The 25,232-nt window shown below is 40.8% G+C and overlaps 1 protein-coding gene across 1 annotated transcript in view; it reads right to left on the bottom strand.

Annotated features, from left to right (window-relative positions):
- cdh16 (cadherin 16, KSP-cadherin) overlaps positions 1-25,232 on the bottom strand; it is a gene marked incomplete at both ends in the record, with an annotated part of 45,550 nt that continues 20,318 nt past the window's right edge. Inside the window, 10 exons of the mRNA XM_079997773.1 lie at positions 1-101; positions 188-304; positions 1,192-1,308; positions 4,370-4,609; positions 7,007-7,137; positions 8,002-8,243; positions 16,516-16,707; positions 20,517-20,593; positions 21,779-21,991; positions 24,353-24,503. Coding sequence (XP_079853899.1) covers positions 1-101; positions 188-304; positions 1,192-1,308; positions 4,370-4,609; positions 7,007-7,137; positions 8,002-8,243; positions 16,516-16,707; positions 20,517-20,593; positions 21,779-21,991; positions 24,353-24,503 — 1,581 coding nt within the window. The remainder of the gene's footprint in view (positions 102-187; positions 305-1,191; positions 1,309-4,369; positions 4,610-7,006; positions 7,138-8,001; positions 8,244-16,515; positions 16,708-20,516; positions 20,594-21,778; positions 21,992-24,352; positions 24,504-25,232) is intronic.

Genomic DNA, 25,232 nt, shown 5'->3' with positions numbered 1-25,232 from the left:
CTACAGCGAAATGTTGAGGGGAACTCTCTCCTGGTTGGTCTTGCTGGGCGGTTTGGGGTTCTGGTAGGACAGCCTCACGAAAACAACAATAAGGATTGTTCCTGCAATACAATTTTTTTACAGGCTTTACACATTTTGGCTCATTCTTTGAAGTAGGTGGAGCGGTTGCACCTGGCCCTCTTCTTACCTATAACCCCAAAGGTGCTGAGTAGAATGCCCACAGTGGACTGAATAGTCGGCATGCCCTGCAGCTGCTTGGCGGCCATCTTGCAGTTCCCCCTGGTGTTGCAGGGACACACCGTGACTACGACAAAGACAGGGATAGCGTTAATACAAAGATACTCATCATCTAAAGTAGGGATGCATCAACACCGCTTTTTACACAGTCTTTAACAAGGCTTCAACTTTAGGTATTGCACCCATTACCTTCAGTGACCCGTACTGAGGTGGTAAGGTTGGAGTCCTTAGAAAATAACAATCATATAATAATTTGATCTGATCCTATCCAACATTTAATAATGGAAGCTCTCAATATAGTCGGGCACTAAATGTCACGCTGAAAAATGCATTTTCAGGGTTTTATTGACTCTTTTGTACTTCCACAAATCAGCTCTTTTGGCTACATCTGAGAAGAGACTAGAAACAGGAAATTGCTTCAATTCCCTCCGGCACCCTACTGGAGCGCGACATTATGCTTTGGGTGCACTGTGGCAATAGCAACAAAGACTTTTTAATTAGATGTGATATTACTGTTATTCAAAACACTTAAACCAAATACACGAGACACATGTGAACATAATGTGAGTTTCCCATTACGGAAAAGGAGATTTAACTTTTTGTTTTAAGATTTAAACGTTTAACCCATTGGACTGCATTCAAACACAGTGAGAAGATGTATGATTTTACAGCTTAACTCTCTTTTTCTTCCCAATAGCAAAGTGTTCACACGTATAAACCAGTTATACATGATGGGAACCAGCACTCTAATGAGGCCCGGTTTGAAAAAAAAAAAAAAAAAAATAGTGAAGATACAAGTTGAACAGAAATATAAAAATGGTTGCTACAACCATCACCTCATTAACACCATTTGTCTATGACGGGGTCGATCCCTAATGCCCATTCATATCCGGACACCCCATAACCCTCCAGTGTTGGGTGTTGGCTGGTCATTTGAGAGTATATTTGCGTTACCTGGCAGGTTGATAAAGGTGCTTCTGGGAGGGGAGCTGCTGTCGGAGATGGTGAAGGGCACCGTGTAGACCTCTGGGGCTAGGTACGGGATGTTCAACGACAGATTGGTATGGGTGTCTGGAGGAAGACGGGAGGATTCATCAGAAGGAAAAATATTGAGCGTTCAACGTCGCCGCGCCAAATGCTGTACGTGCGTTTCAAACAGAAACACTGACAGATTAGCGCCTGGATCGAGTGCTCCAACTTCACTGACCACCTATCTAATCTCCGAAAAGGATTCCGAAATACAGGCCCAGGCTGCCGTGACGTCAAAGCGGTAGCCCCTCGTCCCCTCGGAGAAGGCGGGCTTATCGAGCGGTGTAAAGACTTATCTAAAAGTACTGAACCCCGAGCTTGCACCTCACCGTCACTCCCCTTCATGTTCCATTTGCTTGTCAAGAGATTCAAGAGCCGTAGTACACCTCTAAAGAGGCCCTCTATCTCCCACCTCACGGTAAAGACTTTGCCCGGTACACCGCAGTAACTGAGAAGGGGTCTATTTGAAAAACAACGACTGACGGCGGAAAGCAGGTCGATCATGCTTCGGCTAATGAACCCAAGCCTTATCCCCGTTGTACCTAAAACCAGAGTCACAATGACTCAGGACTCCATCGCTGTGTAGGTCCACCTGGGTCTTTGTAACATCTCCATGTAGAACTATAAGTTTGAAGTCATGCCAGTTTAGATGTCTCTGGTAGATCACACCGTTTCTAAATCAGTTACATTAAGCCTGAGGGGTGTCCTCAAACAGTGTCATTTCAGTTTGGTAACCCTGGCACCTCCAAACAGCAGTTTTCTCCACCCCCCCCCCCCCCTCCCCCAACCTTATCCAGAAGCCACTAGGCAATGGCAGCCGCAAGGCGCAAAAGAAAAAAGATGTCTACTGTCAGCTGTGCCTTGAAAATGTCATGGCTGTTGTTTTTTTGCAACTTAAATAAACGTCTGTTCAATTTTTGCTGTCAAAACAGTCAATTAGGCTGTTATTGCCGTTTAGCTGGTTGATCACAAGCAGGCCGGCGAGTTAAGACAAGCCTGCCTCCAATTTGTATCATAGATATTTCAAGTGAAATAGACACCAGAGTTAATTGGCATTATTTATTTATATTTTAAGTGGGCTATAACAAAAATCACGGCATAATTATATGAATAATAATAATATGAATAATAATAATATGAATAATAATATGAATAATAATATGAATAACAACAACAACACATCAAATATTACCTAGCAGTACTATATGAAGCATTGTAGATTGGGTGTCAATGCAACAGGAAGTCTGCTGTGCCGTAACCAGCTTTCTCTAGCCTCTTTTGACAGCTAGTGCCAAAAGGCGAAGGTGCATAATAACAGTATCTTTAAAATAGACACATCACCGACATAGATCTCACACATGCACAAACACGCACGCACGCGCGCACACACACACACACACACACACACACACACACACACACACACACACACACACACAGACACATACATACAGCAGCAAGCAAGATTAATTCAAGTCTGGGCACAAGAAAATGTAACACTCACAAGCGCACACACACACACACACACACACACACACACACACACACACACACACACACACACACACACACACACACACACACACAGCATGTTAATATTGCAGCAGGTGTTATTGGCGCTGGCTGACATAATGGCCATTGCAGGTCTGAAGAACTCCAAAAGATTCCTCTTTGATGACGTCACAGAAATGGCTCTGAAGACATACGTAGTTACTGCTTTGCTCAATCAATACTGACTGGATTAGCAAAGGAAAGGGTGGGGAAGTGACAAGAATAGAAATAAATGTTTGGGCTAATTGCTCAAACATCCAACATGTCAGACCTCTGCTCTGCAGGGAATATAGTGGCCCTAGTGGAGGTCCGTCCTAGTCATACCTTGTTCACCTTCGTCCTGTGATGATCTCTCTGGCTGACATTTTCACCGCACCTCAAAAATGTTATTTCTGTTTGTATCTCAAAAGACAAATTAATGTCAATATCAAGCAACAGTTGAGTTTCTTAACGTTTGTTTTATTAAATGAATATGGATTAAACAAGGGCTGCTTAACAGCGTGACCTGGTGGGCCTTTCCGCTCCCCCCATTTCCAGTAGCGACGCCAGTGTGTCCATACATGAGATGAGTCAACCTGTCTGCCACGGGGACGCAGCGAGGCAGGATCCTCTCCATATTGAATACTCTTTGAGCCTCACTGACTGTTGCCATGGTCACTTGGCAAAACTGCGGTTACACAGGAGTGACTACGCTTACCTTAGAATGGTTTCCTGATGAATCATGACGGAATGTCAGTCATTTTGAAGGCCACTCGAGTTCTTGATCGGGCCGAAAAAAATTGGTGCTTCAGTGCATAAGCCTCAAATTTTTGGAAACCAGGTTTGTTTTGCTGCTGCTTCAATCCTATTATAGTGAACTATGGGCCAGTGTTTCCCAACCTTTTTCTTTTCTTTCACGGCACACTTTTTAGAATGAAATGATCCCACAGCACACCGCTATCTTGTTAACCACTAAAAAGGTCACACACACTAGAATTTATAGTTAGTGAGTGACAAGACAATTTGAAATGAGTCGGGAGCAAGCAAGTGAATCTTCGACCCACGAACTGAAAATAATTACTGAGGTCCAAGGCAAGAAAGGACAAGGCGTTTGCCATAATTCATCTTGAATTTCCACTTTGCATTTCACGATAATAATTACTTTTGACACAATCAAATGATTCTTGAGAGGATTCCATTCACAACTGAAAGCCAACTCTCCTGACTCTCGTTCCTCATTCAGGAAGTCCTCACTTGCTCTCCGTGCGTTACAACGGTAGAACTAAGAGTCAGAAAATTGAACGACTCTTTTTACTGACTCATCAAGAACCGAATCTCCAACAAGAGCCGAACCTTTCATCACAACTAATAGTTCTCAATTTCAGTTGTGAAACTTGAGCTTGTTCTGCTGGATAACAGAGCTGCTATTCTGAACGGAACTGATGAATTAGTACAGCCTTGCAATTTGTTTTTCAACACTAGAATTAATTTCCAGTGTTTAACGCACAATATATATACATGAACTTTATGCACTTTTTGGAACACAGCGGCGATCACTTCACCCACGCCTCACCATTGATAGGCGTCAGTTTCCAGTTCCGTCGGACCGTGGCGTCGCTGCGGAGGGAGAAGTTGAGCCTCCCGCCGTGTTGCGGCCCGTCGCTGTCCCGCGAGGCCAGGACCAGTGCCTGCTCCTCCCAGCGGGGGGTGCACAGGTACTTCCACGAGTAGTCGCCCACCAGGACTGGACTGTTGTCGTTCACGTCCAGGATTTGCACGGTCACCAGGGTGGAGGCGGATAGTGAAGAGTTCCCTTGTTGTCACACGAAAAAGAAAAGATCATTTTTGTCAAATCAACTGGTGGAAATTGTATCGTAATGTGTTCTTCTGGTTGACGCTGACTTGACTCCCTTAACGGCCCAAGAATCCCACCGAATAACATTGGCTTCCGGACGCTCTGGATGGTACTTTTTCCTAGTATTGTGAGTGATCAAACGTTGTGCTTCTTTTCAACTCGATGTCGAAAGAAACAGTTTGCTAAGCACGGATTGCTAAATCACTATGCCAGTCACTCTTTTGCAAACGGCAAATTCCTACACCAATCATCGCATGTAGCGGAAAAGGTTATTGACTTCCCTCACAGGCTCACCCATCAATACTCTTTATTGTTTGATTATTGTTCCGGTGTGGTGAGCCCTGCGACTTGTGTCAATAAAGATTGGATTGAATCAAATTCAATACTTACCATAGCAAATGTGGAACTATGCTATCTGCATTTTGGACCACTGCTTGTTAAAATTCCCTTCACTTTTCAATAGATATCTTCATTTTCTTTCATTTTAAGAATCTGCTGAAGTTCAGCCACTACACTAACTCACTTTCAAATGGAATTTATGGCATGACTTCCCGTGCAGCAATATAATTTCTCACCAGTGTATATTCTGGCAAACAGACACTCACAATCTGCAAACATAAAAGGTGTCTGTGTCACGGGCTTTGGTCCAAGCCTTTTCAGACTAACCTCCTCATATCAATTTAAGTTAATATTTTACCATGAAAAGCATCATCGCCGGTACCTGTAACAACCATTCGCTGACATTAAACACCAGAAACTTGACCAAACACTACCAAAGACAAGCAGTTAGTCTCATAGTCGTCAATTTAGAAACATCCGGTTCCGTCCTGGTCACTCTCACAGAACATTACAAGTTGTCAAGTTAAGCTGTTAAGTTGCTGCCAGAAATTTGCCTTCTGGGAAATAAGGAGATGGAATTGAACTGAACTGAACTGAGCTGAACTGCACTCAAGTCAAGTTTATTTGTACAGGACCTTTATCACAGTTCTAGTCTCCAAGGGCTTTGCAGCCCCACACTCACAGGGCAGTTTGATGGAAAAAAAACCCCGATCTCCGAGCACTCGGATTGGAAAACATGACAAAAAAAAAGAGGAAGCACGTTTTCTTTTTTAATTTTAGCTTCCTTGTCCCTTGGCTGACTCTCAAACATTTCAGGGCCCGGTGTATTAACGTTGCCTACCGATGACCCTTACCGAAGGCATTTCAACTCATGAAACTCCCTGCTCTGTTAAAGGAGCCTGCCTGAATCATATGAGTCATTGTGTTAAAGCTGCATTAAGGCAAATTCAAGGAAGTGACAACTGCTGTAATTGAACTCCCACTTTTGTCCCCCATCCCACTCACTTTCTTCCGAGAAATGAATTTACGCCTACGCCTACGCTTACGCCTACCATACTGCGTCAATATTTTGAACTTAACTGGTTCTGCTTACAACAGTTTTGTATTTTGTGAGAATTGCCGGTTCTGTTCGCTCATTACACCAACTGAATCAAACGAACGAAGAGTCGGGAAAATTGAACAAATCTTTTTGCCGTGTTGTTTGCAATGTGCCGAATCTCCAAAAAGAGGCAAACTTTTCATCACTAATCTGAATGTGCTGTATACTGTACGTACATCGACTGTATGTCGCCATGTCTCTAAAGTTATTAGTTGCCGAAATCCAGCTGTCTGGTGGTGTCTCTCGCCTCCATACCATATCTCTCTGTGCCTTTAGACAACTCTCGAATACCGTTCAACCAATGTTCCTGCTTGAATGAGGTTTCAGAGCAAATTTCTTTGACTAGTGTGACTCAATGTGCACCCCCCCCCAACAAAGAGAAAAATCACAGTTATGAACAATTTCATTGAACATAAAAGTAGGGAGTCTTTGGGTTTTGATAATAGACCGTTAAAAAAAGAAACTGAGTCATCTACGTGAGTGATTTGTACTTAAAGACCTCGACAAGGTGGAGTATAGCAGCTTAGCAAGTGGTGTTTAAAAAGATAATTGTAATGTTGCTCATGTAGTGATTTGGGGCTGCTGAAATGGTTCCTCATAAGTAAATGTCCCACCTCCTTGGCATTGGGGGGTCTCGCTTGGTACTGTAATACATCTTTAACTGTGCATTAAAGGCCACCTCCAATTACGTTGCATTTTTGAGCTTCTCAGCAAGTCTCCTATGGAAATATAAACTGTGTTACTATTGACACAAGTTAAATGTAGTATTGGTGAGAATCGGCATCAATTTTTGCTATACTGTAATAATATATGCAGGCATTGCAGCCTCTAATTTTTGGAGAAAAAAAAAAGTGATTTTTTTTTTCCCCATCCATCCATCCATCCATCCATCCATTCATCCATTCATCCATCCTTACGTCCATCCACGGCGATGACTTCCATAGTGTAGGTGCTGTTCTCCTCTCGGTCCAGAGCCTGCACAGTCTTAAGCTCACCGGAATACTTCCCAATGGAAAAATACCTCTTTGTGTCCCCCCGCAGAGAATACCTGAGCATGAAACAAAAGCAAAAAATAAAAATTATCTTTCAGTTTATCTTTAGCTCCATTTAGAAAACGAAACATGCAACGCAACCTAGGATTATCTGGAACAAAAAAAGAACACAGTGGTTTCTGTCGCTTAGAGACGTTAACATGTTTTTGCTCTTTATGAATTGAAAAAAATGTGATTCGTATTGATTAATTTTAAAAACATGAATTATTAAAAATGATTTTTTTCAAAGGGTGGATGCTACAGATAGGAATGTTTCCTATTTTGGACGAGGTACTTTGACATTAGCAGCTTATCTATAGTATTTTGGATATCTTTATTTTCTTCGCTAATCAAGGACAAAACATATGAATCAAAGACAACAAAAAATTAATTAAAATAATCATGCATATGCATGTAGAAGTGCATTCCTATAGCATTTCAGTAGGTTTTGAACGGTTTGTTTCGAATTTCAGTTTAGTTATTATTTATGTTGTTTTTTATTTTGACTAAGAAATTGTATTTTTCTCATAATTTTTATTTTGTATTTTTGTATTTTATTTTTGCAACCAATAATTGGAAAAGACCGTTTCAGAATAAATTCATGCTCTTTCTGTGTGAATAAAACACGTAGAAAATTGTTTTGTCAAATATTTTGTCAAAATTTCTAAATATTATAATAAAATATAAATATATTTTGATATGAATTTCTTTTTTGTTTTCGTTTTATCATAATATTAATATAATATATGCTATAATAATATAATATAAAATATTAATAATAATAATTACAATTGTATTGTAGCGTAGATTGGAAAAAAAAGTTGGTTTTGTATGACAACAAAACGGGTGATTCTTATTGGTCGATTCCCCAAAGAATTCACCTGATTGGGTGGGAGTCGGGGTCGTAACCTCGGATGGTGGCAATCACCCGCCCGGGCTCCTCCCCCTCTCTGACCGTGACCTCGTAGTGGCTCTGGGAAAGGATGGGCCCCTCGTTGACATCGTCCACGTAAATGGAAACGGTCGCCGTGGACGACGGGCCGTAGCGTCCCCGAACCAGAGCCACAGGGTTCTGGGCACTTAGTACCAGGATGTACTCACTCTCTCGCTCAAAGTCCAAGACCTGCACACAGAAGCACGGACACATGTATTATGCTTTGTGGATAAGATAAGATAAAATAAGATAAAAATATTAGATAACATATGTACTTATCTATCCACAGATTACCATAGAGTAGTGATATTATAGCAAAATAGCAATGTTATAAGTACAGTTTTTTGAAAGCTTAAGTAAAATCAAACTATGTATGTGATTAGCATATACAGTATATGCATTCTAATTGGGGTAGAATTACTTACACTACACAGAACCGTCAAAATGATGAGAAAAAATAATAACTAAAAAATTATTCATGCACTTGAATAGAAAAATAATGAAATAAAATATAATATAATTTAAAAAGTAAAAAAATATATATAATTATATATATATATATATATATATATATATATATATATATATATATATATATATATATATATATATAGACACACACACACAGTAAGAATAGAATACGTACAAATAGCCAAATAATACAAACAATACAAAACAGAAATAGTCAGATATCATGTCAATAATGTCATTGTTCAAGGTTTATTCTTTCTTTCTGGCTCATTGTTAGGTATATTTTATTGTTTATGGCTAGATTAGGGCACATTGACAGTTATGCTTGCTTTTTGTTGATTTCTAGGATTTTTTTGTAGGTTTACACGTATTGTCTATTAGTAGGTTATTGTTATAGCCATTTTTAGTCTTTATTGTTTATCTTAGGTTTATAATTCTGTTTATTTTTTATTACATTTTTATTACTTTAGTACATTACTCATCTTCTATCTATGATTCATCTTTAGCTTTACTGTATATTGTATATTTATTCAGGTAATCCTCAGATTTATTGGCATTTTCTTTGTTTTGGTATTTTTATTGTGCTACTATTATTATTATTATTATTATTATTATTATTATTATTACTATTATTGCCTATTTCTGTAGAGCAGAACGGGAGGGATTTTCCCAGAGCACAGACACATGCAAGGGCTGAGACGGAAAATGGAGAGAAAGATTGCTCAACAGATGCTCTGTAATTTTTCCCCAAATCAATTTTGGTACATTTATTTACCAATGTATTTTTTATTGTATTTTTTTAAATGTAATGTATTTTTTTTTATTGTAAATTTCCATCTTTTTTAATTGATTGGTGATTTTTTAGATTTATTGTAAATTGAAATTGTTTCTTATTTTTTATTTTTCTTATTATTTTTCTTATTATTTTGTTATTATTGCCCATTGTGTGCTACATCATCGCCACAATTTCTGTCTGAGGATGATTAAAATATCTAGCTATCTGTCTGTCTGTCTGTCTGTCTATCATCTATCTATCTATCTATCTATCTATCTATCTATCTATCTATCTATCTATCTATCTATCTATCTATCTATCTATCTATCTATCTATCTATCTATCTATCTATCTATCTATCTATCTGCCTGTCTGTCTGTGTGTCTGTCTGTCTGTCTGTCTGTCTGTCTGTCTGTCTGTCTATCTATCTATATATGTATCTATCTATCTATAATATATCTGTCATCTATCTATCATCTATCTATCTGTCTATCTAGTGCAGTTTCTTGACATTACTGGCTTCACACACACACACACACACACACACACACACACACACACACACACACACACACACACACAAACACAAACAGCCGCCGCAGATCAGAGCTTGCCAACTTTTCCGACAGAAGACGGACATGAGACGTAAAGTACTAACTCTGGGTCTTGACACTGAACAGCCCACTGTTTTCTTACTTAAGGGGTGATTGAATTTACTGGAAGGCAGTTGTTGTTTTTTCCGCTGCGAGCCAGCTGGAGTTAGAGGGAAGGGAAGAAAAAAACAAAAAAAACAAACCCATTGATTCAAATGTCATCATACAAATATTTTCCATGATGAAACTTTAGGCCTTGTGCCATTGATTATGTAAAAACAACACATTGATGTATAAATAAGGTTTAATGTAGATCATATGAGAGATTTTGATAATACAAATGTAAAGAAGTAAATAAGTGTAATAACCTATTGAATAATTAAAGCCATTGAATTTTATACATTGAAATTTAAACTACTTTGAATTCATAACATTCATATTTTATTTATAACCACATATCACTTTAATTTCGAAAACCCAATTTCAATGTGTAAAAATTCTGATCCAAAAATTCAAGTTGCAGATATTCGTAAAAAAACAAATTCAGGTTGCTGGAATGCAAGTGGTCAAATTCGGATCAGAAAAATCCAAATCCAGCATCTGGGTTATCAAGGATAGCCAGGTAGAAGCAATCGGGCCCGAACGCAATCAAACCAACTTCTGTACGGTGGCCCCAAAAGCTCAATGCATGCACTGCAACTTAAGAAAACACATGCAAATAGACATACACAAGCAAATTAAGAAAAAATCTTCGCTTATTTGACACACTCGGGCGCAGCATTTAGAAAACGCACTGCAAATTCACTGAGAGTGCCCCAAGCGAAGGGGCACCATGCGCAATGCACCTCCCGGCAAAACTGTGCACGGTGGAACCTGTCTCACTGAGTGTGTCAGCTCCCTCGTCCTGCGAAACTGTTCCAGAGCAGACTCTGCTGGCAGTCCAAAAACTTCCCCAGAGATGATAGGAGCAGCAAGGACGTGCCATGCAGTGCTGGTCAGACAGATTGGACTGGGAAAGCCACACTTGGTGCCTGGACAGTAGAGGCCATGGACTGCCCCAGGGTCTGCACATGAGCAACTGTACCCCAAAACAACACTTCAACCACTCAAAGCATCTCTGCAGCATCTTCGCTAGGGGTAGAAGTGGACAGATCCTGCAGCGGCCCCTCCAGATAGACCACTAAAGCTAGGATCATACTTGCCAAGCGTGGCATGTGGGGTGGCGCCTTGGCATGAAGGGACCTGCACAATGTCGTGGTGCGAGGTTGCACACCTCCGAGATTTTGTTAACTTGGCGAGAGGGGTGTTCCCTTGAAATGCATTGGAAGCGATGGGAGATCAGTGTTTTGCTGTTTTATTTCTAATATGTTGAATAGACATATACACAGAAAAAGCCAGATGTCAAATTCAAGAAGGTCTACTAACTTTTTGACGCAGAGACAAAATAGCATACGCAAAGAGCTCACCCAGTTTTGGCGATTTGATTGTAAATGAACAGGGTCATTGTAAAGTTCAGTTTACAAATCAAAGGTAATGTTTTTATTGGCATTTATGTGCAGTTTGTTTTAAGAGAGCCTTGCAATGAGGGAGAATATCTACACCTTGTGTTTCCGTTCTTGAACGATACGGTTCAGTAAGTTCTTCTGTAATAAAATGCTGAGCAGGACATAACTTCAACCCCTCTCTCTGCATGGACCCTCTCCTGTCTCTGCATGGACCAACAGACCAGCTCCTTTTCTCTTTTTTCGGCATTTTTGTCGGAGGACAGCAATTCCTCCTTGGCACAAGCTCCAATTCTGTGCGCGCAGCCATGTTTGCGTGCTGTCTAGTGTCTACGAGCGCTCTTCTTCGTTTACTACCTCCTGCTTCATACGGTACTTTCTCTCTACTGCCACCTGTGGTTTCTGAGAATACTTCAACGGAGAATGTGCCAGCTATAAACACCCTGCACTCTCTGTTTGGGCGGCACGCGACAACGCGCCCAAACCACGCAAAGGTATAACCAGGGCTTAAGAGGGAATTGGTGCAAGTCAGTCTTGTGGAGGTCTTATTTGCCTGAAAACTTCTGTTTAGCTTTGAGTATATACAGGCACTTTTTGTCCATATTCAGTCGGTAAAATCAAATAAGATATAATAGAATCAAAATCAGCTCAAATATGCAATCAGTAAGTCGTATTGACAGAGCAGACAGAGAAGTGAAAATATTACTATATTGTTTATGTTTTTTGTTCTTTCGAAATGTCAGAAAAATGTTTTGTCTTTGTCATGGTTCTCTTTTTTCGCCCTCAATTTATATAGTGTATTTCAGTATCAGCATTCGTGTGACCTTTTTCCGCATCGTTTCAATCAAACCCTAAAAAGATCGCAATCTGCATTCGAAAAAAATGAAAGAAGTAAAGCCGCGGTTTCCTGTCAAGCTCTCCAGGCCTTTTTCCCACTGAGCCACATGGTAACCAAATAAAACAAAAAGCTTCCAGTGTACACTGCACCTCCAAATAGCTGTCCAATCAATGACGTATAGCCAGGCCCCCGCTCGGGTTTTTCTATACAAGCGGTATCCATGGCGAAGACGCCTGACGATAGTCATAGACGAATATGCAGAGAGGCATCACCACCATTCTTCCATTCTTCGCACTGCTCCTCTTACATGCCATGGTCTCTGTACTTATTCCATTGACAGCTCACATTCAGAGTACATTTCTCACATTCACAAAAAAAGCTCAGCTGCCTTAAAGCTGAATAAGCTAACGTCTACACGTCATAACAGCAGGAAAGCAATTGATGATGCAAATGTCACATTGAGTATCATATTAACCTATTTTTATGTAACGCATCTTGCTTGTTTTTAACATTACTATTTGATTGCCTTCCATCTAGTTGCATGTTGGGGAGGAAAGGTGCAATACAAATAATGGTTATTATTAGGGGTCCAGCCAACCATGTCTCTGCAAAATTTGTGGAAAACTTTCATAATAGTAGTTAATAGTGAAATTAGTGAAAAACTGTCATAATATTAGTAGTCATAATATTTTCAGGAGCGGGCCGCTTTTTGACATCATCATCCAAAATTATATAAGTCCAAGCTTTCTCACCCCAATCCGGCGACTTGCGAGCTGCTCATGCTGCGTTTTACAAAACTCCAGATACTATAATCCTTCAAGGAAGACGTTTTCGCACCACAGGAAGAAATACTGGAGGAACCAACCTCTTCTTTTGTGTCCGCACTGCGTCATCCAGGAACGATCGTTATTCTAAAAACATCGTTCTTCAGGATTATTTAAACTGAGCGCCAGAAGAGCAACATGCATTGACGTAAGTGCACGTTGGTCCAGACGTTAGTCCACACAAACTGTAGGCGTCGAAAATGAAAACAGTCAAAAACATATACCGTGTTTGTGTTCTTACACACGGAATTTACTTGCAGCTCCAGAGCAACAGGTCTGCATCATATTGGTTATATTTTAGTCCCAAAGGTTAAAAACGCTGATGAAATGTCTGAATGGAACCGTGTTGTTGGGAATTTCCACATGGAGTGATTTTCTTCCACAGAGACACCGTGAGGCAGGACTGCAGGTAGTAGACAGCCACCTTCTCATTTTTAGCATAAAGTAATAAAACACAATCTGTGTATTGGCTTGTAGTAATTAGTTCAATTGTAGTAATTGTATTAATTCTGCGTGTCATCAGGACTCTGTAAACTCGAGTCACCTGTCATTACGCCAGCTGATGCTGCGTTCAAGGAAAACTGGGAAAATTATAACTAATTTTTAGTAGTAAGCTGATGTAAAGACGAGTGACTTGTGATTTGTAATTGGTGTCGATACAAAGTGATGGTGTGGTTTGCGAGAACTCGGAAAACTGTAATTCTTATCTAACACCACTAAGTTGGACCCTGTGTATTGCTGCCTGCAGCTACATTAGTTATTGTTATTATTGTTATTATTAGGGGTCCAGCCCAGAAGGGGGTGGGGGGGTCCAAGTTTTATCCATGTCGGTCCATTATTAGTAATAATAATGTGTAATAATTTAGTAGAAAACAGGCCAGAATTAATTAACTTCTGCAGCACAACACACTATAGAGAGGCAACGCACACACAGCAATACCCCGGGTATTGCTGCCTTTAGCTAAATTTAGAGGTCCAGCCCTAACAGGATAGGAGGAGGAGTTTATTAACTGTCCGAGCAGGGCAGAGATCATGCTGGAGTACTGCAACACCACCCTCCACAATTTGTAATTGCAGTTTGAATGAATACACAGACGTGTGATGCCAGCTATTGTGAGGACAGCTGTATACTGAGACTCACCACGGTGCGTCTTAGATATTAAGCCAAATTCCAAATTAATGGTTTACTACAAACGTTATTTTATAGTCAAAATTTTTTGTATTTTCAGAGCTTAAAGTGCTTATTGTGCGTAATCACCAGGTGTCATGACCTTTCACTGCATATGACTGCATGTACTGTATATGTATGTGACAAATAATCTCTTGAACTTGAACTTGTGTCTGTGTTATGAAATAATTGCAATGCGTGTTCAACAGAGACAGTAGAGAAGTGAAGGGCAGAACGTGCTGCCTTAGAGGTCAGCTACTCTCCTCTTAAAAAAGACTAAAATACTCTACTACTTTGCAAAGAAACGGTAAGACTATTTGTCATGATATTCCCCTATTTCTAACCCATGATGAATCCCAGGATTCTCCTTGTCCTCCCTCCCTGATTGGTCAGAGGTTTTGTTTTGGTGGTCTGCACCGGAACTGTCGGGCTGCTAGAGTCGCAGGGAGGAGAACATGGGGGTGTTTTTTATATTGCAATTTTATTTTGACCCTGGAGCTCACACTGTTACATACTTTCCCCGTCATTACAGCCATTTGGTACACCAAATCCCCAACTGCCTCACGTTGCCTCCTTGCATTTCCCTCCACTGTCAGTTTCCGGTCTACAGTCTAGTGGTTAACTGCTGGTGTCTCAATCTAATTACATGTTCTCGCCGGCCAGCGGGGAGTGTGTAATTATGCATAATGAAACAATGTCCCCAGCCCTGTGGCTCTGGTCTCTCATGCTCCAAAAGGTAAAACATTCACATTTGATCTACTGGTTGTTTGGAACATTAGGGATTTATTTTGATTATTATTTTGGTCTTGTTGACCAGGGTGAGCTACCTGTGAGTCGGGTTGTATTGGAAAGGTTTTTCATCATTTACAGCAACACTGTCTTCACTACATTTAATAAAGTAATATATCACACGTTATATTATATTGTGATAAAATGTAATGGTAGCTACAGTATAGCCTACTGTGAAGCTGCTATGAGGCAGGACCAGTATCTGCAGGCCTTTGTTTCTATGTAACTATAGGATTCGTTTTAACCAATGCAACACTCAAAATTTGTTTAAAATCCCAGGCACACACAAGCATAAATACACAACTGAAAAACTACACACACACACACACACACACACGCACGCACGTACGCACACACACACACACACACACACACACACACACACACACACACACACACACACACACACACACACACACACACACACACACACACACGCTAAAGGCTTCCCTTCTGACAGACGTGAGGCGTAAAAAATGTCAGTGGGCTTCATACTGTAGATGACAACTGCTCATTTTTTTTACCCCGTGTCGTACGACATGCAGAAAGACAATCATTTAGAGATACTGATGGAAAGTTGAACTTCTCACAAATCTGTTAGCATCGCCAATGATGACTAGTTCGGTGACGTTGACATACTTCCGGATCTCGCTGACGAGATCTATCAATCTCGCCTGTTCCCTCCTTCAAAACATCATTCAGGTTGGATGTCGTGGCCAAAAGTACAGACGGCCGCATCTGCCAACCAAGAAGCTGTTTGTCTCATCTGTGCTTATTATTAGGGCCCACTAGTGGTGATCCCAGACTCGCAAAAGAGCGAATCTTCTTTTCAAAAACTGAAAAGAATTACTGAGGACTAAATTAAAGTCCGAGGTGAAAAAAGGCCAAGGTGTTTGGCTCAATTGATATCGAATGTACAAAATAATGAACCACATAAACGACGATGATGCACGGACAAACTCTTTTTACCTAGAAATTTGCCAAGAACCGAATCTCGAAAAAGAGAGGAACCTTTCATCACGAGGAATAGTCCTCACTTTCAGAGTGAAACTTGTACTGCTGGAGCTGCTATTCTGCCCTAACTGATGAATTAGATGAATGAAAGTGGAGCAAGTTTACAACACAACACAATTTTCATTCTGCTTTTTATTTTATGGAAGTTGAAAACACAGAACACCTGGCGAGCTCAAAATTTAATTGGATCTTTATTTTTTAATCAGCGTCTCAATGCTAAAGACGAAACCTATTCTAGTCTTCCCGACCCTGACAGCGCATTTCAATTTGAGGATGAAATCAAAGTTGTGATCATGATATGGGGCCTAGACCTGATGTACTTTTGTTATGGATTCTTGGATGTCTTCATATGCAAGTGTGTCTTTTATTGTCTGTGCTTACGTGTGTGTGTGTGTGTGTGCGTGTGTGTGTGTGTGTGTGTGTGTGTGTGTGCATGTGTGTGTGTGTGTGTGTGTGTGTGTGTGTGTGTGTGTGTGTGAGGTCTCACTTTGGACAGGACCAGTGTGACCTCGTTGGTCTGTTTGTCGGTCACCAGTCTGAAGACGTCCTCCTCGTTCCCAGACTCCAGGCGGTAGGTGACCTGCCAGCTGTCTCCTCCTCGGACATCAGCATCTCCGGCCAGCACCGCCGTCACTGTCCTGCCGGTCGGAGCATCTTCTGGGATGTGGTATGGCCCGTACTGTCAGGGGCCAGAAAGGAGAAATGAGTTTGATTCACAAAGAATTTGAGGTTAAGTTAAGGTTGTGTGCGCCTGTGAGTATTTGTCCCGGTTGTTCTTTGCTGATGTTTGTCGTTTCAGATGCTGCCTTCTTATGCTGCCCCCTCCATCCAATCTCCACCAGTATCGCCGCCCATCTCCAACAATATCGGCTCCCATTGCCATCCCATCTCCACCAGTATCAGCTCCCATCGCCACCCCATCTCCACCAGTATCGGGATCAACTCTCCCCCCCGTTTCAGAGCGACCCAGGGCCTGCCACCAGGGGCTCTTCAGATACAAAAAGTCACATGAAATCAACAGTCACATCGACACATTAGCGCTTGTGAATAACTGGAATGCACGAGCCCTGCAGGCTTTGTCCCTGTATAACCCACATGGTCAAGTTATGCGAGTGTTCATCTCACGTTATTAACACGGGACCGGCCTGTGTACGTTGACCTTTGACTCGCGCACCTCCGCCACAATCGCGCACTTAGATGTCTCTTTAATCTGCCACTCCCGGCACTCCTCCATCGAAGCGGCCGGGCCTCTGATCTGGGCGGCCCCTGTCAGCACTCACTGAGCACATCACTCCCTATAGCTTGGCCTTCACATGGCTGTGGAAAAAGCTGGACCTCCAAGCGTGACCTGCTCAAGAGCTTTTTCCACCTTGCTCTACATGTGTGTGTGTGTGTGTGGGGTGGGGGGGGGGGGTGATGGTGTGTGTGTCAGTAGTTTGAGCCAGTAGGGTAACATGATGGAGATAGGCCCGAGTGCAAATGTTTTTTGGAACTCCTCCCCGCCCACAAACACACTCACACACACACGCACACACACACGCACACACACACACGCACACACACACACACACACACACGCACACACACACACACACACACACACACACACACGCACACGCGTGGCCCCGTTAAGCACAGTTTTTTTTGTTTCACTCTATAAGGAAACAGAGTAAAATGAAAAACATCGAAAGTAAAAACACAATGTTGCGGCCCGACCACTCCCTCTCAGCGCCCCCCCCCCCCCCTTGTGATGGCGCCCTAGGTAGCCACCTATGTTGCCTATAGGAAGCTGCCCCCCCCCAGTCACACACACACACACACACACACACACACACACCCTCAAAAGCACACAATTGTGATGTCACCACAGCATGACTAGGCATGTTCAGCACCATATCTATCTGGTATTGTATTATTAAAATATCTATATCTATAGAAATATGTATTTTTTAGAAGTAAATACTGGCATTGATATATGTTGCACTTGCAAAATGCTCATCATGGGATGGGCTTCTAGCGGCCACTGGGCCACTGGTACTTATGCCACTGGTTTGAGCATTACTTTTCAAACAAAGCACAAAAAAAAAACCAATTTGGGACTCTCACGTCATCAATACGAATAGTCCTCTGGCTGGAACTGATGAATTAGATGATGCAGCAATTTGGATCTTGCAACACAAGAGCTAATTTCCCTTCGAATTTGAAAGATTTCCACAGCACACCTGGCGAGAGTCAAGCCAAGCTCAGTTCAAAGTCAATGACGAGAAAATCCATTCATTACCATCAAAAAGCTGATCATGACCTTAAATGACATTGTATTACATCATTTAGACATTTTTGTCCAAAGGGATGAACAATAAGTAAGTATTTGTCAGTAGAAGTCAAACCAACTGTATACCACAGTCACTTCCAGCTAAACCTTCTCTAGGAATAAGTAGCGTTAAAGAGTTACAGATTAGGAAAGTAAAGGGGAAAGAGATTCTCATGAGATAGACAGCTCAGTGCAAGCCGATTTGCAAAATTATTCTGAGATTTGAAACGTCAATTTCGTTGGTGAAACGCCGACAAATAATGACGTGGGTTGTTTTGTGTTACGATGTGAGGGACTTGCTTTGTTCAGGGGTCGAACAACGGGCTCTTTGTAGTTCATAATGTTCGTTCAGCGTTCTCTGTCAGGGAACATGTTGTCTGACAAGGGGATAGCCACAGATTTGCCGCCCATTTTCGCAACCTGAAGGCTCTCCCGTCCCACGTAGCTCGGCAGCCCTCTCCCGCGTCCTCCTCCCCTGTCCTCTCTCTATTATTCAGTAGGAGTGGGTGGGCAGCGAAAGGGGGATTTTCTGCAACTACCCTGCTATCTTTAGCCCGTTTTGCTCTGTTCCAACACAGAAGTGTGTGGAGCCAGAGTGGCAACGAGGAAGTACGTACAGTTGTCAGTCATTCCCTCGGTGCTTTATAAGATTTTTACCTGAGAAATATTTTAGGAACCATCATTGGTAATTTGAATATTATGAATTGTCTATGTCTATGAAGTTAAGAAAATTGCATTAGATTGCTGTAGTGCAAACTAGACATAGATACCTGTTTACAAAGCCGAAGATAGCAAGTAGGAAAAAGCCATTAGCCATTAACTGCCCTATATCCCAATACAGTTCCCAATGACAAGAAAAGTCCCAAGGTCAGTAAGTAGTATTACCTTGGTAATTTTCTCAAGTTGTACAGTACATAAATGATAATCCAAGATATTGCAAGCATGCAAGTTATGAATGGACTTACATTAGGCACTACTCTTCTCTGCCTTGTATACCTTTAGCTGTAGAGTAATAATTACATTAAAAAAATAAAGCTGCAAACAGAAATTTTAGGTTTTATGTCCAATGAAGATTATGCTGTAAAAAAGTAAGCAAAATGTAAAGATATAAGCATTACCTTACTAGTAAATATGGAAAGATACATAGAACTACAATCTCCCTAAACCCAAACCTAACACTGACACTTACCCTAACCCAATCACAAGCTGAGTCATAAGTTAAAATGTCAAAGTCCATGCTCAGCGAAAGTTGTTTTTTGATCATATTTAGCCCCATATGTAGCCATTTGTGCCACCAGTTATGAGATGTACAATGGGTTAAGGTTGAACTTCTCTTGCACACATGCCTTTTCCTGCCTAAGTCCTGAACATCTCTACCAAGTTTCATACCGATCTCGCAAATGACCATATTGAGATATAATAATTTTCCTTATAAGTCACACCTTATTTCAACGTCATTGGCTAATTCATCTAAATTCTTTGTTAAGACACTGGAGAGCTTGGTGGTAATGGTGAAAAGGTGTTATTTTCTTAAACAAAACTAAAATTGACAAAACATGCAAAGCTTAGTATATAGGAATAGAACATTTGAACTGGGGAAAGTTTAATGTCTCTAGTTGTTACTATTTGACAGGATTTTGGCCATTTTGGCCTTGCCTGAAAAATATCAACTTACTAGAGAGCAAAATGCAATAAAAATAACTTAATAAAATTAAAGCCATGGGCCCTGGCGATCGCTATCCAATTGCAGAATCACGGTCCGTCGCAGGTTCAAAGCGCTGTGTGTATAGAGGTGGATTTTGGGCTATAAATAAATCAGTAGAAAACTGGACCTCTGAAGCGGGGCTTTATCAAATTAAACTCAAAAGAACACTGGCCCATTTAGAGCACAACGAAATGAATAAAACTCCTCCAATAACACAATTCCATCTCTTGAGGCCTGAGATCAGAGGCCACAGACGGCAAGTTCAAGTCCTTATCATTATTTATTTTTATTCGAAATGTTTTATTATTATAATTATTATTATTATTATTATTATTATGACCTCTGATCTACTCATACATGTTATTTTTTCTTTATTTTTCACTGACATGTTATTCGTTATGGAACTAAAATAAGCTTAAAGTGGGGTCTTCCACTATACGGTATATAGGTGAATGTATATCTGTGCAACTACCTCGTGTTGGGAGAAGACAGGAGGGTTGTTGTTCTCATCCTGCACCGTCACCACCACCGTGCACGAGCTGTTCAGACCTGCAAGCCACATCACCATAGCTTCTGTTCGTCACTCATGGATAAAATATGTCGATGTGAAGCGGCCGATGCCTCATGCTGCATCTGCCACAATGTCATGCATGGTGGTCAATCCCAAAAGCCAGTCCATATATACATTACACATATGCTTTTTAAAGGGTGAGTTTGTATACCTGAAATGCTTAGATTCACAGAGAAAATTTGTCCAAGTCTGCAACGTTAGATTTTTTTTGCAAAGTTGAGTTGTTAAACGGTGGAAGTTTGACTCCAAAGCTAAATTAAATTTAGGCACATTGCCACCAAATCTGGTGTTTTGCTGGCATTTTATATTATGGTATTTATTTTAGAGCCAAATAATCCAAATAACCCAAAAAGTTACTTTTGAGGGACCTAAAATTTTGCTTTTTTAGGACCCCACAAAGTGGCTTTTTTTGCATGTTCTACATTTCCCTGTGCAGTCTGATAAGGTTCTAAAGTGCATTTTTGTTTTCTATATTTCTATGGATTTTACTACTACCCCTCTTTTACTGTGTTGCATGCTGTGTATGAAAGGTGCTATAAAAAATAAAGGTCATTATTATATTATTATTGTCATTACATTTTTTTATATTAAAGGGGAACTAACCACCTTCATATCTTTATTCATTTGGATCGTTGTTTGTATTGTTATTTTGTGCCTTTGAATAGATAGCATATATAGATAGCAACAGGAATACACTGAAAAAAAATATATATATATATTATCAATAAAACCTTTTTCTGTGCAATCATCAATAATTGTCTGAATTGGCTCGTATATTACAGATATATTTTCATGAAGAATGGCTCTGAGCAGCCCATTCCTGTTTTCAATATAAACAATTTCAATATCAAGACATAATATGTCTTGATATATATATATATATATATATATATATATATATATATATATATATATATATATATATATATACACATATGATATATATATATACACATATGATATATATTCTTTATATTATAAAGAAAAGAATGTGTGAGCAACAAGAGAAAACGTAGAGCACAAGCTCCTTCGTAGAAAGGGCAACAAAAGCTGGGGGTTCGGGGGGAAGAGGTCAAGTTCAGTTTATTGCATCCCCAAAGGAAAATACCATTTCACAGTCTGTCTGAAACAACATTTTTGTCTTTGAAAAGCATGAAAGTCACCTTTGGCGTCCTCGGCAGTGATGGTGAGTGTGTACTGCGGCGCCGTGCCCTCCATGCTGTCGGCCTGCACGGAGATGACGCCCGAGTCGCGGTCCACTCTGAACAGGGCGCGGGGGCTCTCAGGGATCTGCCCCACCAGGCGGTAGAAGATTCGCACATTGTCCGTCTTGGGGTCGTCGTTGTCCGCTGCCTGCACGGTCAGGATTTCCGTCCCTACGGAAGCGGAGCAAGCTTGATTTGGGGGTCCCCAGAAAAAATGTTGCTGGCAGTTGCAACAAGTAGCATCTCTTCCTCTTCAATTTCATCATCGAATGTATGATTACAATCGTCAGAGCTCATCAATACATTTGCATGACGACAGGAGTTTTCCTCTGAATTGGTTTGTCTGAATTGGACCTAAGATTATTATATGGCATATAAATTAATATATAGTAGACAGACATATGTAATAGTTGAAATCATTAAATTAATTATTTGAGCCCCCCCAACAGAAATTGTATATATTTTCAAGCTATCTCGACTTCTCTTGTACAGTAGAAATGATGCGTAGCTTGCGGAGCTAGTCCTGTCAGACAACTTGACGGCGCCACAAGCTTCCACACCCCTTATGGGCCAACATATTTAAGGCGCCAATACCTCCTGCCCTTCCTACTTTGCTGCCTGCTTGCTTGCTGCTTTGCTGCGCTCCCCCCACCTTCCCTGCAATTCACCTGTTGGGCTCTACTCTTCTATCCAGTGGGGGGGGGTTCGAGCTCATCACACCTATAGCTCACTGTAAATACTTCTATGTTTGCTGTACAACTTGCCAGGAGTGATGAGTAGTAGAGCACAGATGACAAACTGAAGCGATGCAAAATGAATAAAGATCATTTCAAAGTTAATCTCAGAGTTGTCTGTCAGAACTTTATCTGAACCTCACTTATTCAAACCTAACGGTTGACTGAACCAAGTATTTTTCTCTGTTGTCAAAGGCATCAAATCCAGTCTTTATGGCTAGCTGACACGTATTTACTTTAATCAAAGCACCAATGAATAGGAAATATGAATTTGGAAACTGCTCCTAAATCGATTCAATTTGGTCAGTTAACCCCCACCTAAAAACAAAAACAAAAAGGTTTTTCAATTATTTTTGTCCTGCCTCTGCAATCCAATTTGACTAGCAGATTGTCAAAAAAGTAAAAACAAAAGGCTTTTTCTATTTCACAAATTGATATGTAAAGATGCTTTTCATCAGCCATTGCATGCTGCTTTGACTGGTGACTTGGCAGAAATGCCAATCCGCTTTCAGCCTCATCTGAAATGTTCCGTTCCTCCCCTTCTCTTAATCCACTCGTGTGTTGGCTCTCTAATATAATTGCTGCTAAAAAAAACCCTATATTCCCATAATAGAGCGAAGGGGATGGACAGTAGCTAAGACCCCCCCGTGTCTACGGCGCTACCTTGAGCCCTTATATCAAAGTAAGGGGAGATTCCTTTCCTCGATTAGTCGGGATGCACCAATACCCTTTTTTTGAGTCAAAAAAGGCTTGTACTGATTACTCACTCTTGGATACTTAGTTACTGAGGAGGGCCAGTACAATCACAGACATTTTAGGCTACAGGAAGAGTGAGATGGATGGATTTTGAAGACACGATGAGTCAAACGTAGAATACAGAACTTCAAACGTAGAATTTCAAATGTAGAACATGATCTCAGCAACTATGTCACTATCACATATTAGGTCATGGGGTTGGTAACGGTAATAAGTATTCGAGTATGAGCATGTGAACACAGTATCTGACTCGATACAGATACTGATCTTGATATCAGTGCATCCCTAACTATTAGTAGAAATATTCCTAATCCAAGCAACAAGAATAAGCTCTGAAGCAGCGCTCTATGTAGGGAGTCCAGCTGTATAGACTACAAGCAAGGGAAGCCTGCTGTAAAGTGATGCAAGACTTGCAAAACAGAATAAAAGTATTATTCTGAGAATTCCTTTAACAATCAGAACCAAACCCACTACATTTACATTAACTATTACGAGGAATTTCTTCTGGTGAGGTCTGGTGCACTTCAGCACAGACCATAAGAATTAAAAAATAAAAAGCTTAACTAGTCCAAAAAAAGAGGAGAATAAAAATAATAATAATAAAATAAAATAGTTATAAAATAAAAACAATAAAATAACGTCAAACATATACAAATAGCCAAAAATACAAAACACAATTAGTCAGATATTTAAGATATACACATATACAAATGATATCCACAGGATAAAATATGTTACGGTGTAAACAGTAGGTTACAATTATAAATTATGATGTGAATTATTAGTATGGGCTAACTAGCTTATAACGGTATGTACAAGGTAACACCTGTATTATTGTGCATACATAATTGCACAAGTTGGGGATCAGTGTGTGTGTGTGTCTGTGTGTGTGTGTGTGTGTGTGTGTGTGACTGTGTCTGTGTGTGTGTGTGTGTGATAGTCCGACAGACAGACAGACAAACAGACAGATATAGATGCTGAGTGGAGTTACAAACGGAGGGATGAGAGAGGAGAGATGAGATAGCGAGTAAATGTCAGTCACCTCGTGGGGCCAGCTCTTTGACTACAGCGTGGTACTGTGCCTGTGGAAAGGTGGGCCGGTTATCGTTGGCGTCGCCTACCATCACCCTCAGCTCCACAGGCTTGGCGATCTCTCTGCCATCTGGACGCTCCACCACGATGCTGATAAGGAACTGACAAACACCCAGACAGCGGAGGGCACAAAACAGAAAAACCGCATCACAAGTTTGGCCATCGCACAAATGAATAACATCTCATTTATAGTTTACATCCGAGGATGTCATGTATTTCTGAGACAGTCGTGTAATCCCTGAGTATCAATCATAGCCACCTCCAAAAAATGTTCTGCTGTTCTTTTTTATATACTAAGCGACTGGATATATAACGGGAGATGGAATCATTTTTCGATGCATTGATGTGGCCATCCTGCCGCCCCTAATTGCCTTGCGTCGCGAGACTCACCGGAGGGTTATGACCCAGAATTTGAAAACCACTGATTTATATCATTCTCCCACAGTGTAATTTTTTCCGGAATTAAATATTCACTAGAATGCGGTCTGATGGAATGCCATTGGACCACTTTCATCACGCCAGGCTTTTACCAGATGAGACCATGGAGGACATGCGTGGAGGCACCAAACAAGCCCCATCACTCAGCATGCGAGTTGATTAATTTTGGACCTGTGTTCGGAATCACACAAGTGAGGCATTTGGCATTGAACTGCTCTTTAGAACCATCCAAAGAATCAATCAATATCTCTGGCAATGTATGGATGTCCCTGGGATATTTTCACACAACAGGGAGAGAGCTGGGAGCACAGATGTCTGCTCGAGCTACAGAATGTAAGACATTAGGAAAAGCATGTAATGGAGACAGCATTTAGAGGAGGATAAACATAATG

This window comes from Zeus faber, assembly GCF_960531495.2.
Source record: "Zeus faber genome assembly, chromosome: 3".
Taxonomy (NCBI): Eukaryota; Metazoa; Chordata; class Actinopteri; order Zeiformes; family Zeidae; genus Zeus; species Zeus faber.
Note: the sequence above shows the minus strand (reverse complement) of the source record. Positions and strands in the feature narration are given on the sequence as shown.